General features: G+C 37.1%; 1 protein-coding gene, 1 long non-coding RNA gene and 1 pseudogene across 2 annotated transcripts in view; 1 reads left to right on the plus strand and 2 right to left on the minus strand.

The window, feature by feature from the left end:
* NUBPL (NUBP iron-sulfur cluster assembly factor, mitochondrial) overlaps positions 1–3,006 on the minus strand; it is a 313,921-nt gene extending 310,915 nt beyond the window's left edge. The window contains exons 1-2 of the mRNA XM_074289555.1: positions 2,746–3,006; positions 1,104–1,251 (exon numbers count right to left, since the gene is read on the minus strand). Coding sequence (XP_074145656.1) covers positions 1,104–1,251; positions 2,746–2,859 — 262 coding nt within the window. The 5' untranslated portion in view covers positions 2,860–3,006. The remainder of the gene's footprint in view (positions 1–1,103; positions 1,252–2,745) is intronic.
* LOC141556065 (uncharacterized) lies at positions 2,987–4,806 on the plus strand. Its single transcript, XR_012486422.1, has 2 exons — positions 2,987–3,586; positions 4,289–4,806. It is a non-coding gene; the product is annotated as an uncharacterized LOC141556065 (long non-coding RNA).
* Positions 4,807–5,372: 566 nt separating this feature from the next.
* Positions 5,373–6,331, minus strand: LOC141552807 (enhancer of mRNA-decapping protein 3-like; annotated as a pseudogene).
* Between the last annotated feature and the right edge of the window lie 14,906 nt (positions 6,332–21,237).

Genomic DNA, 21,237 nt, shown 5'->3' on the forward strand with positions numbered 1-21,237 from the left:
GAAGGATGTTGGGTACTATCCCCTGCATCAATTGATTAGTCAAATGGAATTTATTTAAATCATGTTTATTTATTTAATATTTTCCCTAATTATATTTAAAACAATTTTTAAACTTAAAAAAAAAAAAACATTTGAGTTCCAGATTCTCTCCCTTATCCCCACCTCCATCCCCCATTAAGAAATGACATGTGAAATTATACAAAACATTTCCATAAAAGTCATGTGAAATTAAACAGATCTCTCACCTTAATAAAAAAAAAAAATCTCTCAAAAAAAATAAAGTTAAAAAAAAGAGAGAATATAATTCCATCTCTATTCAGACACTGTTTCTTCGCTGGGTATAGATAGGATTTTTCATCATAACTCCTTCAGAGTAGTCATATATCATTGTACTACTGAGAATAGCAAAGTCATTTACAGCTGGTCATCTCAGAATATTGCTACTTTGTATATAATACATTTCACTTTGCTTGAGTTCATGGAGAACTTTCCAGGTTTTCTCCAAGAGCATTTCTGCTCATCACTTCCCATAGAACAATTGCCCATGACAATCATTAACCACTCAAATAGCATTTATTAAGCATTTACTATTTGCCAGGCACTGTGCTGAGCACTGGAGATACACAACTAATACATATCTGGGGTACAATTCAAACTCAAGTCTTCCTGATTCAAAGTCCAATGCTCCATTCCCTATGGCACCTGTCTGCCTCATCAAGATACTACATTCTTGATAAAATAAACTAGTAACTGGTCTCCCAATTCAACACATCATTCTCATCTACATGTATTTGTGCAGCAATTCTTAGTGGCTGAAATCACTTTTTCCTCATCAAAATCTCTCTCTGCCCACTGCAACCAAAAATTATGGATGTCATTGTTCATCTATATGTTTCCAGCTCCTAACATGATGTCTTATTCATAGTTGGTGTTTAATATATTTAATTGTGTTGAAATGTTTACATCTTGTTTTCAAGATTAATGCTTTCTCTAATGCTCTTGACCCAATAAATATTAATAATTCTGACAGTAAATATCAGTAAAATACCAGATTTAACATGTTTTTGAATCAGAATAAGATTTCATGTACAATTTTAACATACCTGCTGTAGTAGACTTTCCAACACCCCCCTTTCCAGAAGCCACTAGTATGACTTGTTTAACACCTTCTATAGGTTTTTGCTTAGGAAGTCCTCGAGCCATGATCTCTGCTCTTTTGTCTTTTAAGGCATCACTGTCAGCGCCAGATGACTTTAAAAAAAAAAAAAAACATGCATACAATTATGATAAATTCATCAATATGCTCACCTATAGCAACTATTTAAAATGTTTAGAAAGCAAAAAATAAAATTAGGTTAAAATTATTGATAGCCAATCATTAAAACACTTTTTTCTCCTGTTCAGTCTTGCTCGTAGCAACTGCCTCAGCTTGTGATCAATTACACACTTAACATCTAAAGCAAAAGCTGGTAGATGACTTGAAATTTCTCAAAATGGATAATAATGAGACATGAAATATGAAGCACATCCAAGGTGTCAGTTCTAAGCTGTTAAAGCATTAAACTTGTACTATTAAACCTTTCCTACTAAAGCTTTACTTTAAGCATTAATTACTTAAGATTGCACTAAGACTTATTGGATACCCTGGAAGAAAGAAGCTGTGACACAAGGAAAAGAAGGCTTGTTCTGGAGTTAGGAGGCCAAGCCTCCTTATACAAACTTAAACCAAGCTTATTGACATCGGGGAATCTTCTCTAAAATAAAGAGGAAGGGTTAGGAGATTTCTGAGGTCCTTTCAGACTCTGTGAAAAGCATAGGAAAAAAACTTTCCAAATCGTGTTAACTCATCTAGTTTGTTCCTTATTCTTTAAACTCCTCTGAGTAGTTCTAAGTTTTACTCAATATACAGACTCCATTCTAACTGCATGGTCTGTGCCCACCTACTCTGCATGGTAGCATGTCCCAGCTGAGTGGGAGAGAGATCCTAGAAAAGAAGTTAATTCTGACAGCTCCACCTCCCATAGCCTGTGTTCAAATTTGTGCCTCCGTGTGAGGAATGAGGCAGGGATGGTGAAGGAGGAAGGCCCCCCCATTTCCCTCCCCCCAGCACTAAGGACTGGGAAAGGCAAAGTCAACTCGGAGGGAGAAGCCATGGGTTCAATTCCTGGTTCTGTCACTTAGGACCCTGGGAGAGATAGCATTTATATTGCACCTAAGGGTTTGCAAAGCCACAACAACCTGGGACACATTTTACAAAGGAGGAGACTGAGACTGAGTGAAGTGACTTGCCCAACACAACTAAGGAAATGTGTCTACTTGGCTCCAAGCCCTTCACTGTATCCACTGTGTTACTTAGCAGCCTCGTCACTTTCACCTTCTGGTCAGTTTCCTCATGGACAAAAAGGAGGCGGTTACTAGGACTAAATGCAAGGGCTGGGTCCGGCAGGGAGGCAGCTAGGTGGCAGAGTGGATAGAGCGCAGGTCCTGGAGTCAAGAAGACTCCTCTTCCTGAGTTCGGACGCTGACTAGCTGTGTCATTTAACCCTGTCCGCTTCAGTTTTCTCATCTGTAAAATGGGTTGAAAAATAGAAACCACGCCACTGTCTCTGCCAAGAAAAGCCCAAATGGGGCCACAGAGTCTGACACGACAGATGAACAAGTTTGAACTAAGTGACTTCTGAAAAGACAAAACTGAAAGTATCTAATGGCCCAGCTCGCCCTAGCCCCCACATTGCTTCTACTGACCCGCGGCCGCCAAGGCGAGGCCCGGCCGCTCATCGGCCACGCAGAGCGACGGACAGAGCCCCAGGGAGAGGCTCGGGGGAACAGCGGCAGCAGAAACCTCGGCCAGGCCCCCATGGCCTTCACTCCATCCGGCCCGCGCTCCTGCAGCGTGGAGGTGACCACGGTCTTGGCGCTTGGTGATGACGTCACATAGCAACGCTTGGCGTCCCCGCCCTGGAGACCGAGGAGAAGGCGGTGCTTCTTGTGGGACAGCCACCCAATGGCCTACAAGCTCCGCGGTTTTTGCGGAACCCAGGGTCTGGCTGGGGCTCTTGCTCTTGTTCTCAGGTGGGATCGTTCCCCTTGATCTGGATACGGATGACTTCCGTTCTGCGGGGTGTAGGTCTACAAACCGGTGGCCCCGAACCCAAATCCACAAGACTGGAGATGCCAGTCATTTGTGTTCACGACCGCGCCAAGCCACCCCGTGGAAATGTGGAGCTAAAAACCATGAACTAAGGGGCTCTAAATGCAGTAAATAATTAACTGCGTTATTCAACTATTACTTACTTTAAACGAGAAATAGGTCAATAAATAATTGAGTAGCAGGGGAATAGGTCATTTTAATCTTAATGAAAAAATGACATGGCGGGGGAGAAAGGGAGAATAGTTTATTTTTGTTCTAAACGTGATATTCACCACAAATGAGTATTTCCGTATATTATAAAGATCAGAGAAGACAGCTTGTGAAACCGAGAATCTATTACTACTTCCTTCCTTTTTAACAGCAAATGTGAAATACTCCTGACGGGAGCACTATTGTGATAGGGAGGATCCCCTATGTTCCGCGAGGCCCATGTGTGTTAAGGGCATTTTACATGTGTGTGGCTCAGTAGAACACAGAAAAACATTTCTAGCTTCTTTCTCTTCACCCTTTCACTTCCTGTCAGGAGGGGAAGCAGGAGGTTGGGACCAGAAGCTACTCTGCTCTCTTCAGAGAGAGGGAGATATCATACTAGAAATATATTACTTGCTTCCTTAAACATTGTTCATCTAGGGAACGTGATCTGGTTCCATCTAACTTTTGATCACTTTGTTATTTTGAGGTGTTAAGGAAAGGCCCCAAGCTTTATTTCCAAGGCCCCACACCTTTCATACTTAATACTGATTCTACAATGAAAATAGCAAATAAAATTATTTATGCCATTCCTAGTAAAACAGAAAACAGAGAAGATGTTCCTATGAAAATATATATGAGACAGTACAAAATGAAGGAACTCTCCCTTCAGCCAATCTAAAGAGTGTCCTAGATTTCACCCTATCTAGACGCAGTGATCCTCAAACTTCTTAAATAGGGGCCAGTTCACTGTCCCTTGACTGTTGGAGGGCCGGACTGTACTAAAAACAAAATCTCACACTGTCTCCGCCCCTCAGACCATTTGCTATAACCCGGCGGACCACATAAACGTCCTCAGCAGCCCCATTTGGCCCAACCCCTGATAGAGTCTCAAGCTAATAATATGGATATGATAAAGACTGCCTCTTTTCTCATATCTTCCCAAAGGCTTTTCTTCAGCAATGTGAAGAAAGTTGGCTTCTTCCATCTCCTCTCTTGAAGCTTGATGTGCTATGCTGGAAGAATGCTATCACTTTAAGAGTCTCAAAGTGGGATTCACACAGAGATACTGGCCCTGATGAGCTCCAAAGCAGTGACTGGCCAAGAACTGAAGCTCTCACCTCCCACCAACTTCACTCTGCTCCTCGAAAGGCCATCCCCACCAATAATGAGAGTGTCTCATAGCAATGGGCCTTGAAATAGGGGTTATATTAGTTTTACTTAATTGTTTCATTTTGTTGCAAGAGATAATTCAAGGAATGGGTGTAATCTGTAAATGTAAAGTAATATCAGCATATTATTAAATATTAGCATAAAGTAAAAGTAGCATCTCAATAAAACTTCAGACTGGAAAACTAAAGAAGGTAGTATGCTAAAATGGGAAGAATTTTAAATGTAAAAAAAAAAAAAAAAAAAAAAAAAAAAAGCCTAGACATAATAAACAACTGTTGGAACTTATTAAATAAGATGACATGGTCAGACCTACTTTGTGGCTATGTGGACAATGAATTGGGAGTTGATAAATAGTTGAAGACCAATTAGGAGACTATTGAAATACTCTAGTTGAAAGGTGATGAGGCCCTGAACTGGGCAGTGGGTTATGTGAGTGAAGAGAATGAGAGATACCTGAGAGATGTTCTGACTATAGAAATAACAAAATATGTCAGTCCTTCAACAAGGCTTTATTAAACCCCTACTATATGCTAGATACTGTGCTAAGTCCTGAAAATACAAACATAAGCAGATAGTCCTTGCACTCAATAAGTTTAGTTTTTAATAAGGAAAAACAGTACAAAGGGAAGCTAACTAGGGTGAGAAAAGAGGAAAGAGAGATTAAGATCACAGATGCAGGGGTGTAGAAGAGAAATATCTTGGAAATATCCTGGAGAAGAAAGAAGTAAATGGTCTGGGAATCCTTTTTTACATGAAGATTCTAGGAAGAGCTGTCCACTACAAGAGAGGAGCTACTATGGGGCAGAGGCTATTTCCAGTCTGGGAATCAGCGTTTAAGTGAATTTTCAGGATGAAGTTTCTAGAATACAATAGAAAAAAATTCAAGATGCAGATTGGGGCCTCTATGTGAAGTGCAGGGAATGACAAATTTGCAGCCAAAGGGTGAATGGTAGTTGATTCCCACAGCACTTGCTGAGAAATGCCAATGTCACACTAACCGTCCAGCACACTCACCGAGGAGCAGGGGCAGGGGCAGGGCCAGGGCCAGGGACCACTTGGCATCAATTCCCAGCTCAGCCTCACTCAAGGGCCAGTCAATGCTGAGGACAGGTGCTCAGTTCTGATTGGCCCAGTCCACAGCCGCTTTGTACCAAGGCTGGTCGGGAGGAAGGCGTACTTGTGACAATTCAGGTAATTGATCACCAGGTCCACAGGGCTGGTGGAGAAAACTTCCCATATGTCAGGGATTTGCTGGCCTTGGGAGAAGGCCAGCCTCCTTTGATGTACCCCCTCACTCCAGACCCTTCAGATGATCTTCTATATAGGGGCAAGCATTCTCTTGTTAGAATATGAATCTGCCTTCCCATGAGGACTGAACTTTGCACATCTCTGGATTTCCAGGGTTGCTTTGAGATGGGACACCTGCTGACTTTGTGTCTTGCTAAAAAGGGACCGTTCATTGGTGATAGACTCTAACATCTTGACAAAGTTAGGCAGGAAGAGGAGGACATGGACATCATGGTTGGCAAGGTGTTGTTGCCTACAACTTATACCCTGAGTCCCCTTCACATGGGGATCACAAAGTTGGGCTACTGTGGGCCTTTGGTGGACATTCTTGGGATTCAGTCTGTTAGGTCCCCCCAGCAGGGTCAGGGCCATTTGGCTGGCACAAACTGCAGTCATATCCAGCCTCCGTTCCAGTGTGAGACCATGCTTCTTGGCTACTGATAATAGCTTCTTGTGTTACTCATAGGAGACACTCGGGAAAACCAGCCGAGAGTCAGTACAGAATTCTTTGCTTGTATCCTGGGGCACCATAATCCAATGGTATTGAATTCTATAGGGGAGCTTTAGAAGTTTGAGAAAAGTTCCACGGAAAAGTGACAGAGAAGAGGGGAAAAAAGGATTTCTTATCTGAGCTTTTTTAACTAAACTAAACTAAAACTAAAAAAGAAAATAAAATGCAAAGGAAAGCCAAGAATGCAATGTAATAGAGTAAGAATTGGTAGGTACAAGGAGGTGAAAGGAGGGAGGCAGAGCCAGATCTCAATGAGATCCAAAACATGGAAAGAGTACGAGAAGGTAGAAATAGATTGAATGTCCTTGGTCTGATTTCACTTTGTAGTTTTTTGATGAAATCTAAATCTGAAATAAGAGTTGGCTATGACCTTTGAGTCAAATCTGGACTTCTGCCAGTTTTGTACAGCTTATGATCTGTACAATGTTTTTTACATTTTAAAATTTTACAAAATGATATTCTTAGATTGTATGTCATACAAAAAAAGAAGGCAGCCAGATTTGGCCTGTAGGCCATTGTATGTATTATTTTCACTGCAGTGGCCTGAATACCACCAGTAACAGCAGCACAGGAATCCTCCCACAATGCAAGAACAACTCTGCTCAGCCTGTTTTGAGTATTTGTGTGGCAGATTTAGAACTGAAGGAATCTGAGCAATCATCTAATATAATATCCTCATATTTCAGATGGGGAAACCAATGCCCCAAAACTCAGCCTTTATTAAGTAACTTGTCAAAGGCCACAAAATAAATAACTGTCCTAGGATTCAAATGTCACTTCTGACTTCAGATTCCATACTATGCATTATACTACTACTCTGCCTTCCAATGAAGGACCCTAGCATAACCATTAAACACTGGGTAAAAGGCAAAATAGGTGCAATCAAAGAAATAATTATTTTTGACAATTCAACTGAAATACAAAAAGAATTACATTGCTGACACTACCTGCAAGTTTTAACTAATTTAGCTAGAGTCACAACCCCTCATAAAATATCTTGGAGATGATATTCTAGGTTGAGGGAATATCATGAAAGTGTTACGAGGAAGATAAGTTGAAGGCACACTCAGGAAACATTTATCCATCCAGTTTGGTTCGAGCAAACAGTACCTGAAGAGGAGATAAATCTAGAAGGGGAAAGTAGGCCAGATGATACAGGCCTCAAATTACAGGGTGAGAAGTTTGGGCCTTGTTAGCCAATAATTAGAAAGCACAAACACTCTTGAATTAGAGAATATGATTATGATTGTGCTTTAGAAAAATTAATCTGGCAATTGTGTTGGATGATTTGGAAGTGAAAATTAAAGTCAGAGAAGGAACTTTGAAATCTGTTGCCTTAGGCATGGTACAAGTCATGATACAATTTTTTATTTGACTTCAATTATTATACTGGTTTAAGCAAGAGTTATAATCCATAGGGTTGTGGCAGGCTGCTGGGAAGGAAATAAAGGAATGCCAAAGTTCTCCATGCCAAAAATAAACTATAGAGATTATTTAATTACTAAGTACTTTCCAGGATTGAACCTAGTCTGTTTGAGTTCAGCACTTTGGCAAAAGTCACAGATTATAATCTTTTCTTCTTATTTAGCACTTACTTTGGATTTTGTCCTACCCATTTGATGATATGACGACACCAAAGACTAATTTATTACCAGTGGTTACCTATTAAAATATATTTGTCATCCATGACATATCTTTTCTACCTGCTATTTTACCATCTACCATTCTTTTTTTGAGGAGGGGGAGAAGAGGAAGAAAATCAATCAGGATTAAATGATTTACGCAAAAAACACAGTTAATAAGTATCTGAGATCACATTAGAACTCAAATCCTCCTGACTCCAGGGCTGATTCTATTCACTGCACCACCACTATTTTTAATTCTTAATCCCTGCCAATCCAATGTAGGTAAATTATGTTGGCCTAGCCCAGGTCCAAACTCCTACCTCTCACTGTCATGCTATCTTAAGTTACATTAAGAGAAGCCTATTTTAAAGGAAGAAGAAAGTGACAATCCCACTCTACCATGCCTTTCTCTGACCTTATTTCTATAGAACAGTAAACATTTCATAAGCACCTGCTAAGTACTTGGGAGAAGAAAAAGGAAGAAGAGAAAGAGGAGAAGAAGGAGGAGGAAGAGAAGGAGAAAAGAAGAAAGAGGAGGAGGTGGAGGAAGACAATTCCAACAATAGACCTGATTGTACAGGTATTATGTTAGTTTCTGGGATCCACAGTTTAAACAAGGCACTTATAGTAGAAAGCATCCAGAGAATGTAAAAGGCCTTGCCTGGAATCCATGTCACAAGGATCCCTTAAGGGAAATGAGAATGTTTATCCTAGAGAAAGGATTTGGAAGGACATGACATATGCTCTAAAGTTTTTGAAGAGCTTTAAGGTAGAAGAGAGTTTGGACTTGTTTTATTTACCCCCAGAGTGCAGAACCAAAAGCAACTGGTTTACATTGCAGAGATCAATCTTGTCTTGATAACCAGGAGAAACTTCCTAAGAATTAGAGCTGGACAGAAGGGGAATGGGTTGCCCCAAGATGCTTCCTGAAGCCCTACCCCCCTCAACCCCCATCACCAGCTACTGCTTTCACTCTCTTCAATTCACTTTCTATTACCTGTCTAATAGATAATATGTATCTATTATGTAGTATTCTTTGCTATACTCCATCTGGAATGTAAGTTTCTGGAGGATACTGGCATCTTTGTTTCCATCTTTGTCAGAGCTCAGCACATGACACTGGGACTCTGTGTGTGTGTGTGTGAGAAGAAGAAGAAGAAGAAGAAGAAGAAGAAGAAGAAGAAGAAGAAGAAGAAGAAGAAGAAGAAGAAGAAGAAGAAGAAGAAGAAGAAGAAGAAGAAGAAGAAGAAGAAGAAGAAGAAGAAGAAGAAGAAGAAGAAGAAGAAGAAGAAGAAGAAGAAGAAGAAGAAGAAGAAGAAGAAGAAGAAGAAGAAGAAGAAGAAGAAGAAGAAGAAGAAGAGGAAGAGGAAGAGGAAGAGGAAGAGGAGGAAGAAGAAGAAGAAGAGGAAGAGGAAGAGGAAGAGGAGGAAGAGGAAGAAGAAGAAGAGGAAGAAGAGGAAGAGGAAGAAGAAGAGGAAGAAGAAGAAGAGGAAGAAGAGGAAGAGGAAGAAGAGGAAAAGGAAGAGGAGGAAGAGGAAGAAGAAGAAGGAGGAGGAGGACGAGGAAGAGGAGGAGGAGAGGGAGAGACAGAGACAGACACACACACACACAGAAACAGAGACAGACTAAGAGGGGGGAGGGAGAGGTAGACAGACAGACAGATAGACAGGCAAAGACACTGAGAGAGAGGGGGGAGAGAGAGACAGAGACAGAGACACAAAGACAAAGACAGAGACACAAAGACAAAGACAGAGACAGAAACACAAAGACAGACAAAGAGGGGAGAGGGAGAAGTAGACAGAGACAGGCAGAGGCACAGAGAGACACACAGAGAAACACACACACACAGGGACAGACAAAGAGACAGAGACAGAGAGACAGAGACAGAGAGAAAGGGGGGGGGGGAGGGAGAGAGAGAGAAATGAAATTACCTTGAGAACTGTAAGGGACTGTAAGGGACAGACTGATGACTAAAGCCCAGTCCTTAGAACAAGAGCAATATGGTCTCTCCCAAGGATTGGTAATACAACTTTTTGAAACATATAATAGAAGGGGAACATGTGCAGGTATCCTGTTTCCTCTCAACTTACCAAGAGGTGATGAACAGAGAATGAATACAAAAGGCTTGACAAAAGCTCTTTCCCTTCCCTGGAAACTTTCAAGTAAAAAGCTTCCAGGTAGGAAAAGAGGTAGTGGCAGCTGCTTCACCTCTCTGTCCAAACCATCAATATGACAACAATACATGGCTCTCTCTGGTTTTTTTCTTTTTTTTTTCTTTTTCTGTCCCTGTTGTAGATTCTTTTCTAATCACGGGTAAAGGAATATCAGAGACAGAAGGGATCATATTATAAGCTTGTGAGTTTCAAAAGTTTGGGAAAGTCACAAGAGGTCCCATTAACTAGAATCCACAGCAGATTGTTATGGTAGCTACAACAGCAGAACCCAGTGAGAAGATGGCCAAACATTCAATCCATCTTGTAGAGAGAAGTTAGATGGTCCTGAAAGTTGAGAGTGATTTGTTCATCAACTTTTCCTTATCTAGAAGTGAACTTGATCAGGTAAAAAAGTTGGTAATTATCACTTTAAGTCTAGGTCCACACTCACCAGGACTAAGGCAGGCAAATCGATTAGGGGTTCCGGTCTCAAACATTTTTATACTACAGTTTTTTACTACATCATCTCAATAAATATTTCTTTGTAAAAACTAATTGATGTTAATTTATAAATTGATTGTGAGGATAGATAAACTGGTCAAAATTATATTGGAACAGTAATCACTGGCTAAATGATACTGAGGAGACAGAAAATGGGTGAATGATATTGGGAGGAATAAATCACAGGAAGTGAACAGTAACTTTAGGTCAACCCTAGGACTCTGAGAGGGAAGAAATAACTTTGCCCTGAGGATCTAACTTGCCTGCCTAAAGAGGACTGGGAAAATGGTTCATAGTCTCTATATAATACATAATAATGTAGTATTCCTCTATGCTCTGGGAAGCACAGTGAATAGAATGCCAGGCTGGACATAAAACAACTCATCTTCTTGAGTTCAAATCTGGCTTCAGACACTTACTGGCTGTTGGCACCATGAGCAAGTCATTTAATCTTGTTTGCCTCAGTTTTATCATCCATAAGATGATCTGGAAAAGGAAATGGTAAATCATTCCAGTATCATTGCCAAGAAAACCCAAAATGGGATCATGAAATGTCAGGCATTCTACAAGTAACTGAGCAACCACAACACTCTCTGCTTTACTGGGTATTTCTTATTTATAAACATATCACTCAATATCATTTGAATCTATTTTAAGTTCTGAGTCATAGGTAATGATTCAATTTATTAATTTTATGTATTTAGGCATGTATACATTCTTATATATCTATAGATTACAAATTGGCATGTTTCCTGTAAATTTAGCAGTTTCAAAAATTAAGGTCCATTTGGATATTACAGAAAAAGAAATAAAACCTATCATATACATTAATATTCTATCTGCCTTCTTAAAATAGGAGAGCAAGAACATAAATAATAAAGAATTATGCTATCAATTTGGGTGGAATTGGTAGTAGTAGACAAAATTATAAAGAAGGTATTTTGTCATAATCAACCTCACAACCCACTGGTTCCTTGATTTCCTCTCTCCCTTCCTCCTCAGTATATATCCGAGTGTGTGTGTGTGTGTGTGTGTGTGTGTGTGTGTGTGTATCCCATGGCCATTTAACATTGTCCATGAGCATTTGATAAAATATCTATAACAAAAAGAAAACAAAATTTAAAAAATTTAGCCAATATCAGGGACATTTACTCTTTAGTAGAGATTTCTTAAAAACTAAAAAGTCTTAAAAATCCAAATAACTGAACCCCTTTAATAGAGGGATTTCAGGTATAAAGAAATAAACACAAAATTTGGAATCAGATGACCTGTTTTCATTTCTTTCACCTATGACACCAGGTGTGTGCTGAAGCCAGCTCAAACTGATTCTCAGCAGAAGCAATTATAAAGCTTTCAACGGGATCATTTATATCTTGGAAATCAACAAGCCCTATAAATCAGAGCTTGATTTATTGTTTTGTTGATTATCTAGACTCAATACAATGTTAATTAAGTTTAATTTAAAGTTAAAAGTATATTATGGGTACATTTGTCTATTGTATATTCAGACACAGTTGTTACACATTTTCCAGCATACCATTAAAGATAATCCTGACTAAAGGCCTCTATGTCTAAGCTTCAGCTTTTTCATTAATAAAATGAGAGGGTTAGGCTACATGATCTCTAGGATTCTTTTTAGTTCTAAATCTATGATTCTATGGCAAACTCATAATGTCAACATTTTGAGAGGCAAAGATAGAGACAAAGAAAGAAACAGAGAGAGGCTATGAAGTTTAACTGCTTCCTTAACAGATGAAAGAACAGATGAAGAAACTGAGATTGAAGAGGTTAAATTATTTTCTCAGAGTTATATAGATGATATCTGAGTAAGCTCAAGATCAAATCCAGAATTCTATTTGCTATGCCACCCAGCCTCCATAGAGCTTATTTACATTAAATTCTCCTTCCAAATTCTATTCCTTTAAAATATTTTCTATTATGATTATTAATCTATAATATTTCTATTCTATTATAATTATACTCTATATTATAACTTAAGAATAAATATTTTCCCTAATTAAATTCTTTAATTTATGTCTGTCTGGTAGCTCCTATGTTTAATTAATAAATATATGGAAGGAAATATAAAATAATATTGTTCTCTTTTTTGTATAGGCTAAGGATCTTCTTTCTGGTCTCTTCTGGAAGGGACTCAAGTTGTAGTGTTACTCTGTTCTCAAAATGTACCTGAGAGTCTCCTCCATTCTATAATATTTAGGCAGGATGTATACTTTTTAATGTATAATGAATAAATAAAAAGTAATACAAATAAAGGTTTTTTACTGGCACTAATAACAGCTAACTGCACAGAGGCACAGTGGTCTGGGGAGATGAAAGATTTTGTAAATGGGAAGCATTCAAATGACCAGTGTTCACCAATTTAAAATAGTTATCTCCACCCCAGGAGAAATATAATGATGTCTGTTAGAATCACTGAAGGCAATACAAATCAATGTTGCAGAAAATTCTTCAAAATTATTCTCAGAAGGACCTGTGAACCAGAATCAGTACAACCCTATGATGAATAATACATGATATTTCTATAACTTCTTGCTACACAGAATGGTTTCACATTTGTTCCTCATAACATTCCTCTGAAATAGGTCAGTTATTATTATTATTATTGTTATTATTATTTCCATTTTACTGATGAGGATATGGAGGCCTATATTTGCTTAAAGTAATACAGCTAGTAAATGGTAGAAATGAGACTAAATTTTCTGATTCATGATTCGCTTGTCTTATCACCATGCCAAACTACCAAAACCAATAATATTCTATATAAATGCTATTTTCAACAGCAAGGAGAGTGCCATTACAGAAGAAAGAATTGTAGATTCCTATAACTACATAATTAGGGAGGCAAATACACTAATTTCCAAAATCAATAAAGGTACAAAATGTTACTCACCTGGGTTTTACTGAAATATTCTCAATGTCTACTTTTAAAATATTAAAAAAGTTTCAATGCTGTACGAAGAGGTATTCTGATGGAAGTGGATATCTTCAACATAAAGAAGATCCAACTCACTTCCAGTTGATCAATGATGGACAGAAATAACTACACCCAGAGAAGGAACACTGGGAAGTGAATGTAAATTGTTAGCACTACTGTCTATCTACCCAGGTTACTTATACCTTCAGAATCTAATACTTAATGTGCAACAAGAAAATGGTATTTACACACATAGATTGTATCTAGGTTATATTGTAACACATGTAAAATGTATGGGATTGCCTGTCATTGGGGGGATGGAGTGGAGGGAGGGGGAGATAATTTGGAAAAATGAATACAAGGGATAATATTATAAAAAAAATTACTCATGCATATATACTGTGGGAAAAAATTCTAAATAAATAGAAAATATATTTAAAAAGTTCAAAATTATAGTAGACTATTATTTCAATAATAAGAGTGTAAAAGTTTCTACCCTATACAAATCTAAGCCAATATTCAATTTCTTATTCAAGCCCTACATTCTCTATGAAATCTGGTTCCTTGATTTGCTAATCCCTGTGATGTGGTCAACATTTTATTCAACAATAAAAAAAGAAAGCTTAACAATATGCTGCTACTTTAAAGTTCTGAATTTCCAACACTGTTATTAATGGGGATTCTCTAATACAATTACATGTCAGTTATAATCCAAGTTATCTAGAGGTTATACAAAGTGTCTTCCATGCATAATGAATAGTATTCTCTCACTGTATCATCTGTACAAATAAATTTGGTCATCTAATTCTATTCTAAAAAAAATTCTCCAATTGTTTCATCTACTTCACAATTATTATCTCATTTAATCCTTACAGCAACCATGGGAGGTATATACTATACTTATCTCCATTTTACAATATGAACATTGAAGCGAACATTGAAGCAAACAGAGGTTAAGTGATTCACTAATTCTGGATTTCAAGGTGGTGCTCTATCCATTGTACCACCTAGCTGCCTTAAAGATGAAGACAGACAAAATTCTACAACTAGATCTTTTTCTCTTCACACTAAACATTCCTTATTTCTTCAACTAATATTTGATTTCTAGTCCTTTCACCATCTTGGTCACCCTCTCCTGTTCAAATTCTACCTAATGTCCTCCTAAATTATGGTGCTCATAGGAGGAGATGGTACAAGCTATCACAGTCAATGACCTAAGTGATCATAAGGTGGTCATCTGCTCATGTTGGACTAGAAAGAATGGTCTGGAAGTTTAAAAAATAAATCCATGAGTCATCTCCACCACACTGGGATTGGTCACCATGACAAAAACAAAAACAAAAACAAAAACAAAAACAAAAACAAAACAGGGAAAAGGGCCTCTAGTTAGCTTCCTAAGATTAAGTAAGTGAACTAAAATCTGCAGCTGACTGCTCCAGGATCTAATATACAGCATTTATAATCACTACCGCTATGAAATCATATCAAATTGAATAATACTGATTGAAATATAGTAGGGATCTAATAAATTATTTCTCACAACTGTTCATTCATATTGAAATTACCATTGTCAGTCAATAAGCACTTAAAAGTCCTTGTAAGTTCTAGGCACTGGGGATACCAATAAAGGCAAAAGTATAGTTCCTGTCCTCCAGGACCATCTACATATAACTCTGTGTGTATGTATATGTGTGGATAGTTAGATACAGAGATAAAGAGATAGATATAGACATACCTTAGAAATATCTGAGTTCAGTTCAAGACCACTAAAATAAAGTGAATATTACAATAAAGCAAGTCACAATAATTTTTGATTTCCCAGTACATATAAAAGTTATGTTTATTCCATACTGTAGCTTATTAAGGATACAATAGTATTATGTCTAAAAATATAAATATCTTAACTTAAAAATACTTTATTGCTAAAAAAAAAAAAATGCTGACCATCATATGAATCTTCATTGAGTCATAATCTTTTAGCTAGTAGAAGGTTTTTTCTCAATGCTGATGACCACTGATTGATCAGAATGGTGGTTACTGAAGGCTGGAATGTCCATGGTAATTTCTTATAAACCGACTCTTTCATTTCAATACTTAGAGGGCATTGTAGGATTATTCAATGGCCTAATTTCAATATTGTTGTGTCTCAGGGAATAGGTAGGCCCAAGAAGAGGGAGAGAGACAGGAATGGCTATAAGTGCAGCAGTAAGAACACAGAACACACACTTTTATTTTATGGGTGTGGTTCATGGTACCCCAAACCAATTATAATAGTAATGTCAAAGATCATTAATCACAGATTAATATATAATTAATATATACAAATATAGTAATAATAATAATAAAGTTTGAAATATGTCAAGAATTACCAAAATGTGGCACAGAGACATGATATGAATACAAAGCTGTTGGAAAAAATGCTAGAGGCATAGTTGTCATAAATCTTCAAATTATATATCTGAGAGGTGCAATAAAGTGAAGTACAATAAAACAAAATATGCCTTTGTGTGTATGTGTGTGTTTACATACACATATATATGTGCATAAGTATACACATATATTTGTATATATACATATATTTACATATATACTCTGTAGATAGAAGGAAATCTCAATTCACTAACACCCCAAAATCTTTTTCAGACAAATTGGCCATCATGTGGTGGATTTTTTTTAAGTCAACTATGAAATTTTTACATATTCCTATTAAAATTTCATTTTTGTAGAGTTGGACTATCCTATTAGACTGCTGAGATCATTTAGGAGCCTGAATCTGTCATCCAGTGTGTTTGCTGTCCCTCCTTACTCTATGGCATCTAAAATTTTATAAACAGGTATGGGTGGGTAATAGTAATTATTGACCTGTAAATCTTGGAAAACCAAAATCCTATAATAATTCTACTTAATTTTTATGGAATAGGCATTGATATTTAAAGTTCTACTTTTCCTCAAGTTTCTGTTCTTAGGAATTAGGTTTTCTCAATCCCTGGATTTTCCACCAGAGATAAAAAAGGCAAGTACTGTTTGCCTTGAGCTCATGCCTTCTCTTTAATAATGCTTTGTACAAAGCCAGTTAGTGAGCATTTCATCTCAAAACAGTGATTAACCACCTAGCCTAGGGTCAATGACTCAACCATTTTTCTTTAATCCTTTAGGAACTAGTCTCAGTGAAAAAAAATCCAAGCAGTGCCAGTGATTTTCTACTTAACCCCTGAAAGGTTTAGTCATTTCAATCATGTCCAATTCTTCATGACCCCATTTGGGGTTTTCTTGGCAAAGAAATGGGGGGGGGGAGTTGTCATTTTCTCCTCCAGCTCATTTTACCCAAAGTCCATTCTTTTGCTTCTGTCTACCTAGGAAAAAAAAAAAAAAATATAAAAATATATATATATATATATATATATATATATGGAAGTATCTGAGGTCTAATTTAAACACTCTAACCATTGTACCACCTCCCTGCCTGAAAGGTACAAAAATCTTTCTCCTGAAAGGGGAAGGGAGAACCTACTTTGGCATTGGGGAAAATGGTTCTGATAGACACTAATTCCTCTTTGTGTTTATTAATGGGTCTTAAATAATGGGGCTTAAATTAAATTAAATCAGTGGGACTTAAATAAAAATAATGGTTTGTATGTAGGACTGTACAAATATAGGTTTTAAAAGACTTAGCCTTGGTATGATCTAATTATGGGTATTCTACTTTTCCCTTTGGCAAGTTAGAAACCTTAAGCTATTCTAAGTCATATTTTTTTCCTTTGGTCTTATTAGATAATAGTTGTAAAGTACTTATCACAGTGCCTAGTACATGTAGTTGTTCAGTTGTTTTCAGCTGTGTACAGCTTCTCATGATCCCTTTTGGGGTTTTTCTATCAAAGATAATGGAGGTTTTGCCATTTCCTTCTCCAGCTCATTTTACAGAGGAGGAAACTAAAGCAAGCAGTGTTGTGACTAGCTCAGAATCACACAACCAATGATTAAGGCTCCATCCACTGCCCCACCTATCTGCCCACCTAATATCTAGTAGTTGCTTAATAAATAAATGCTCCTTTGCCTCTCCCCCTGTCAATGTTTCAGAGAATTTCGCCTCATTCCAGAGACCTAAGTAATCGTACAGCCTTTTGTTGTTTTATACCAAATGAGAGAACATTTATAAATGTTTAGCCCAGTACCTGGGCACATAGTAGACACTTAATAGATGGTCACCTTCCCCTCTCTGTCACAGGAGGCAGACAGATACAATGTGTGAAGCATAACCAGCTGCCCTGAAGATCCTAATTAAGAAGAATAATACCTAACAGGTGGGGACATTTGGGAGCTTGTCTGGATCATTTAAAAAAAATTTCTTCTTTGGAAGTTTCTTGCAAAACTGTGTATATTTCCTTTTGAATATTTATTCCTATAGAGAGATACCAATAGGAATATATATTGAATATATAGAGACATATATTTGAAGGGAAACTTATCATCTATATCTATATATAGATATATGATATGTAGAATGGGATATTCCAGACCTTAGTTTTCTAAACATATCCCTACAATTCAAACTGCCCCTTTATACTTGTGAAACAGTTATATGACACAATTCTTTCTATGTTAGACAAGCTGATCTGTTACATTTAAAAAATTCAAAATTCATCAAACAACAGTTGGTTCTTAAAGCTGTCATTTATCCACCATGGAAGGAGTAGGCAGATCATAATGTCTGGCTTTTAGTTCTTGGCAGGCAGACTCAAATAAAATTGTAGATAGGTAGAGAGCAGGGAATTAAATTAAAAGCAAGTGCCAAGAAGGAGAAAAGAAAATGAAAAGGGGAGAATGTAGTATGACATCAGGGTGTGCTCTACAGCAATACTCTACGAAGACTTACAAGGATGCTGCTTTCCCTCAAACAATAAAGACACCTGTGATTTATTAGCAAGCTATTATGAGTCTTTCAATTGGCAAGAAATTGGTACCTTGCCATGGACTGTCCAGGAACATACCAACAGTCAAAGCTCCTAGAATTTCCTCTCTTTGCATCCTTCCCCCATTTCTGGATTCCTTGATCCAGAAGTTCTTTGATCCTGGAAATTTAGGTCAGTTAAAATAAGTTGGTGAAAGAAAAAGAAAGATGGGGAAAAAAAAAAAAGAACTGCTTATTCTGCATTTAGCATTAGGGATATTTTGCCTGGATTTTTCCTAAGACTGAACAAAATGGTTCTGAAGTAAACCGTAACAAACATCATTGCAGTATGGGTACTATTTAGTTCAAATATCTAAATGTTGACTTCTGGAAAATTCTAGAGAATGAATTAATTAAAAAGTATTTATTAAGCACTTAAAATTATCGAATGCTTTGCAACACACTGGAGATGCAAATAAAAAAGCAGAGTCTGTACTTGACCTCAAGAAGCTTACAGTCTAATAGGGATAGACAACAAAGAGGAGAGACTCCCTTGTATTCTGCAATTAAAGAGAGCAGAGGCTTGAATTTCTCTTGTTTTTAATCTTTTTCCCACAGAGTCAATAGGAGTTGGGGGTTTTGCCATGAGAAATCTTTAGGCTTGAAAATCTGAGGTTTTCTTGTCCTACTCAGGTCCTGGGACAATGAGAGAAAAAGGAATCACATTTTATGTAGTTTTTCAGAAATTGCAGGCACCCAATGTTTTTGCTGACTTCAAGCAAAGAAAGACTGATTTGCAATACCTCAACTTTGCTGAGATTTCAGGAAAGGTTATGAGGCAAATTATTAAATGGGAATAGCATATGCCCTGCTACTAGCTACATTTTGAAAAAAGATGGGGAAAGGAAAAAAACTTCACTTGTTTCTTACTGTAAGTTCTGAAGTAAAATTCAAGAATTAAAAAGAATTTTGTGAAAAAAAGAAAATCTCATATAATGATTACCCTCCAGGAAAATCATAGTATATTTCCTTATCTTGCACAAAATTCTGGTTCTTTTTTTTATATAACAGCACTAAAAAAATAAGAAAGCATAATTTTTCATTTTATGCAAGTTAATAAATGTTTCCTTTGTGTGTGTGAAAAGAAATGATTCAAAGATTCCAAATTTGTAGCCAGCCTTCAGACACTAAAATAGAATTGATTTCTGTGTCAAATAAGATTGTCTCTTATGTAACTATATTCTCCTGCTTCAAATCAATTAAGACAATCCTTGCATGCCCACAAAAGGCATATGGACAAATCAAGACTAATTTCAAAAATGTGTTAGCATTAGTAAAAATTACCCAGTAACTCCCTGGGCTGATTTATATTGGGCAGAATTTATACTGCCAAAAAAAATATTACTGGAAATGTATATTCTAATGGACTCATATGTGTCTACTATAGATTAATGAACCAACAAAAACTACAAGAAAAGGCTTTCCCATGCTTACCCATGCAGGCTCTATGATGGATGAATTTCTCAATCCCTGCTGAGATTAAGGGGGATAGACCTTGATTTAGAGATAACTGAGGCATGCTTCTCCATGGAGTGGGAGCATTCCCAAAGACTCAGTCATTCTGTCCACTGTTCTCTCTAACCTCCCACCAGCACCGCCTCCTAGCAGTGACTTAGTTCTGAGCATACTATTTCCCCTTTTAGCAACTTAGAAAACTCATGTTAGTCTCAGCCATATATCTTTCTTATGTTTAAATGATATATTTGTAAAATACTTACTACAATGTCTAGTACACAGTAAGTACTTAATAAATGCTAGTTCCCTTCTTCTTTCCCCTTTCACTGCCATACCCCAGGTAAATCTACTTTTGTTTGTCTACCCATACATCCTAGTTGCCAAAATGACTGGTTATAAATATGACATTAGTTGAGACAAAGGAAACATGATTGAGAGACAGTCTCTGCCCCTAGGGATTTTATAACCAATAGTTCTTATGTCCTTTCCCAGGGAGAGTATAGTACAAGTTAAAGGGTGCCATATTTGGAGACAAAGGACTTAGAAACAAATATTATCTCTGCTACCTATCACATGGATAATTTTGGATAGATTACTTTACCTACCTAGGTCTCAATTTCCTCCCCTGTACCATGAGGGGACTAGATGATAGATCTCTTCCATGTCTAAATCTATGACCCTCTAGGTGGTATGATGTTCAAAATAAATCTCATGTGTTACATATAATCAATATCATATTGCTTGCCTTCTCAATGGGTGGGGAAAGGGCTGGAGGAAAGGAATTTCAAACTCAAAAAAATATTTTAAATGACTATTTAAAAAATGTTTACATGTAATTGGGAAATATTTAATGAAATAAATTAAAAATCTATTTAAAAAAGAAATAATGCAAATAAATCACTTTGCAAACCAGAAACTACTATGGCAATGTCAATAATTATTGCTGTGGTTATCCCATTGCCATTTAAGTCTGGTTATTGCTTCTCTGTTTCAGAGAGAATTATTAGGAATTTTTTTCCCTTGTTCCTCATGTTACAAGTAAGTGCAAAATCATCCAAAGGCTAACCAAAATGTAAAATTATGGGCAAGCTATTCTTGATCACTCAAATTGTCCACTTTTCCTCCTTAAATCTTCCAACTTGCTTTGGACATCACTGAAGATCCCAATAAAATTCAATAACATGCAAGATGAAAAATTGCTCTATTTTTTTTTCAGACATTGGGACAGAATAAATTGAAAAACTTTTGAGAATTTTGGTTTCCATCGTTTGATAGCTGTGGATTTGTTATTTTAACTAACTTAGCTTGT

This window comes from Sminthopsis crassicaudata, chromosome 2, assembly GCF_048593235.1.
Source record: "Sminthopsis crassicaudata isolate SCR6 chromosome 2, ASM4859323v1, whole genome shotgun sequence".
Classification (NCBI taxonomy): domain Eukaryota; kingdom Metazoa; phylum Chordata; class Mammalia; order Dasyuromorphia; family Dasyuridae; genus Sminthopsis; species Sminthopsis crassicaudata.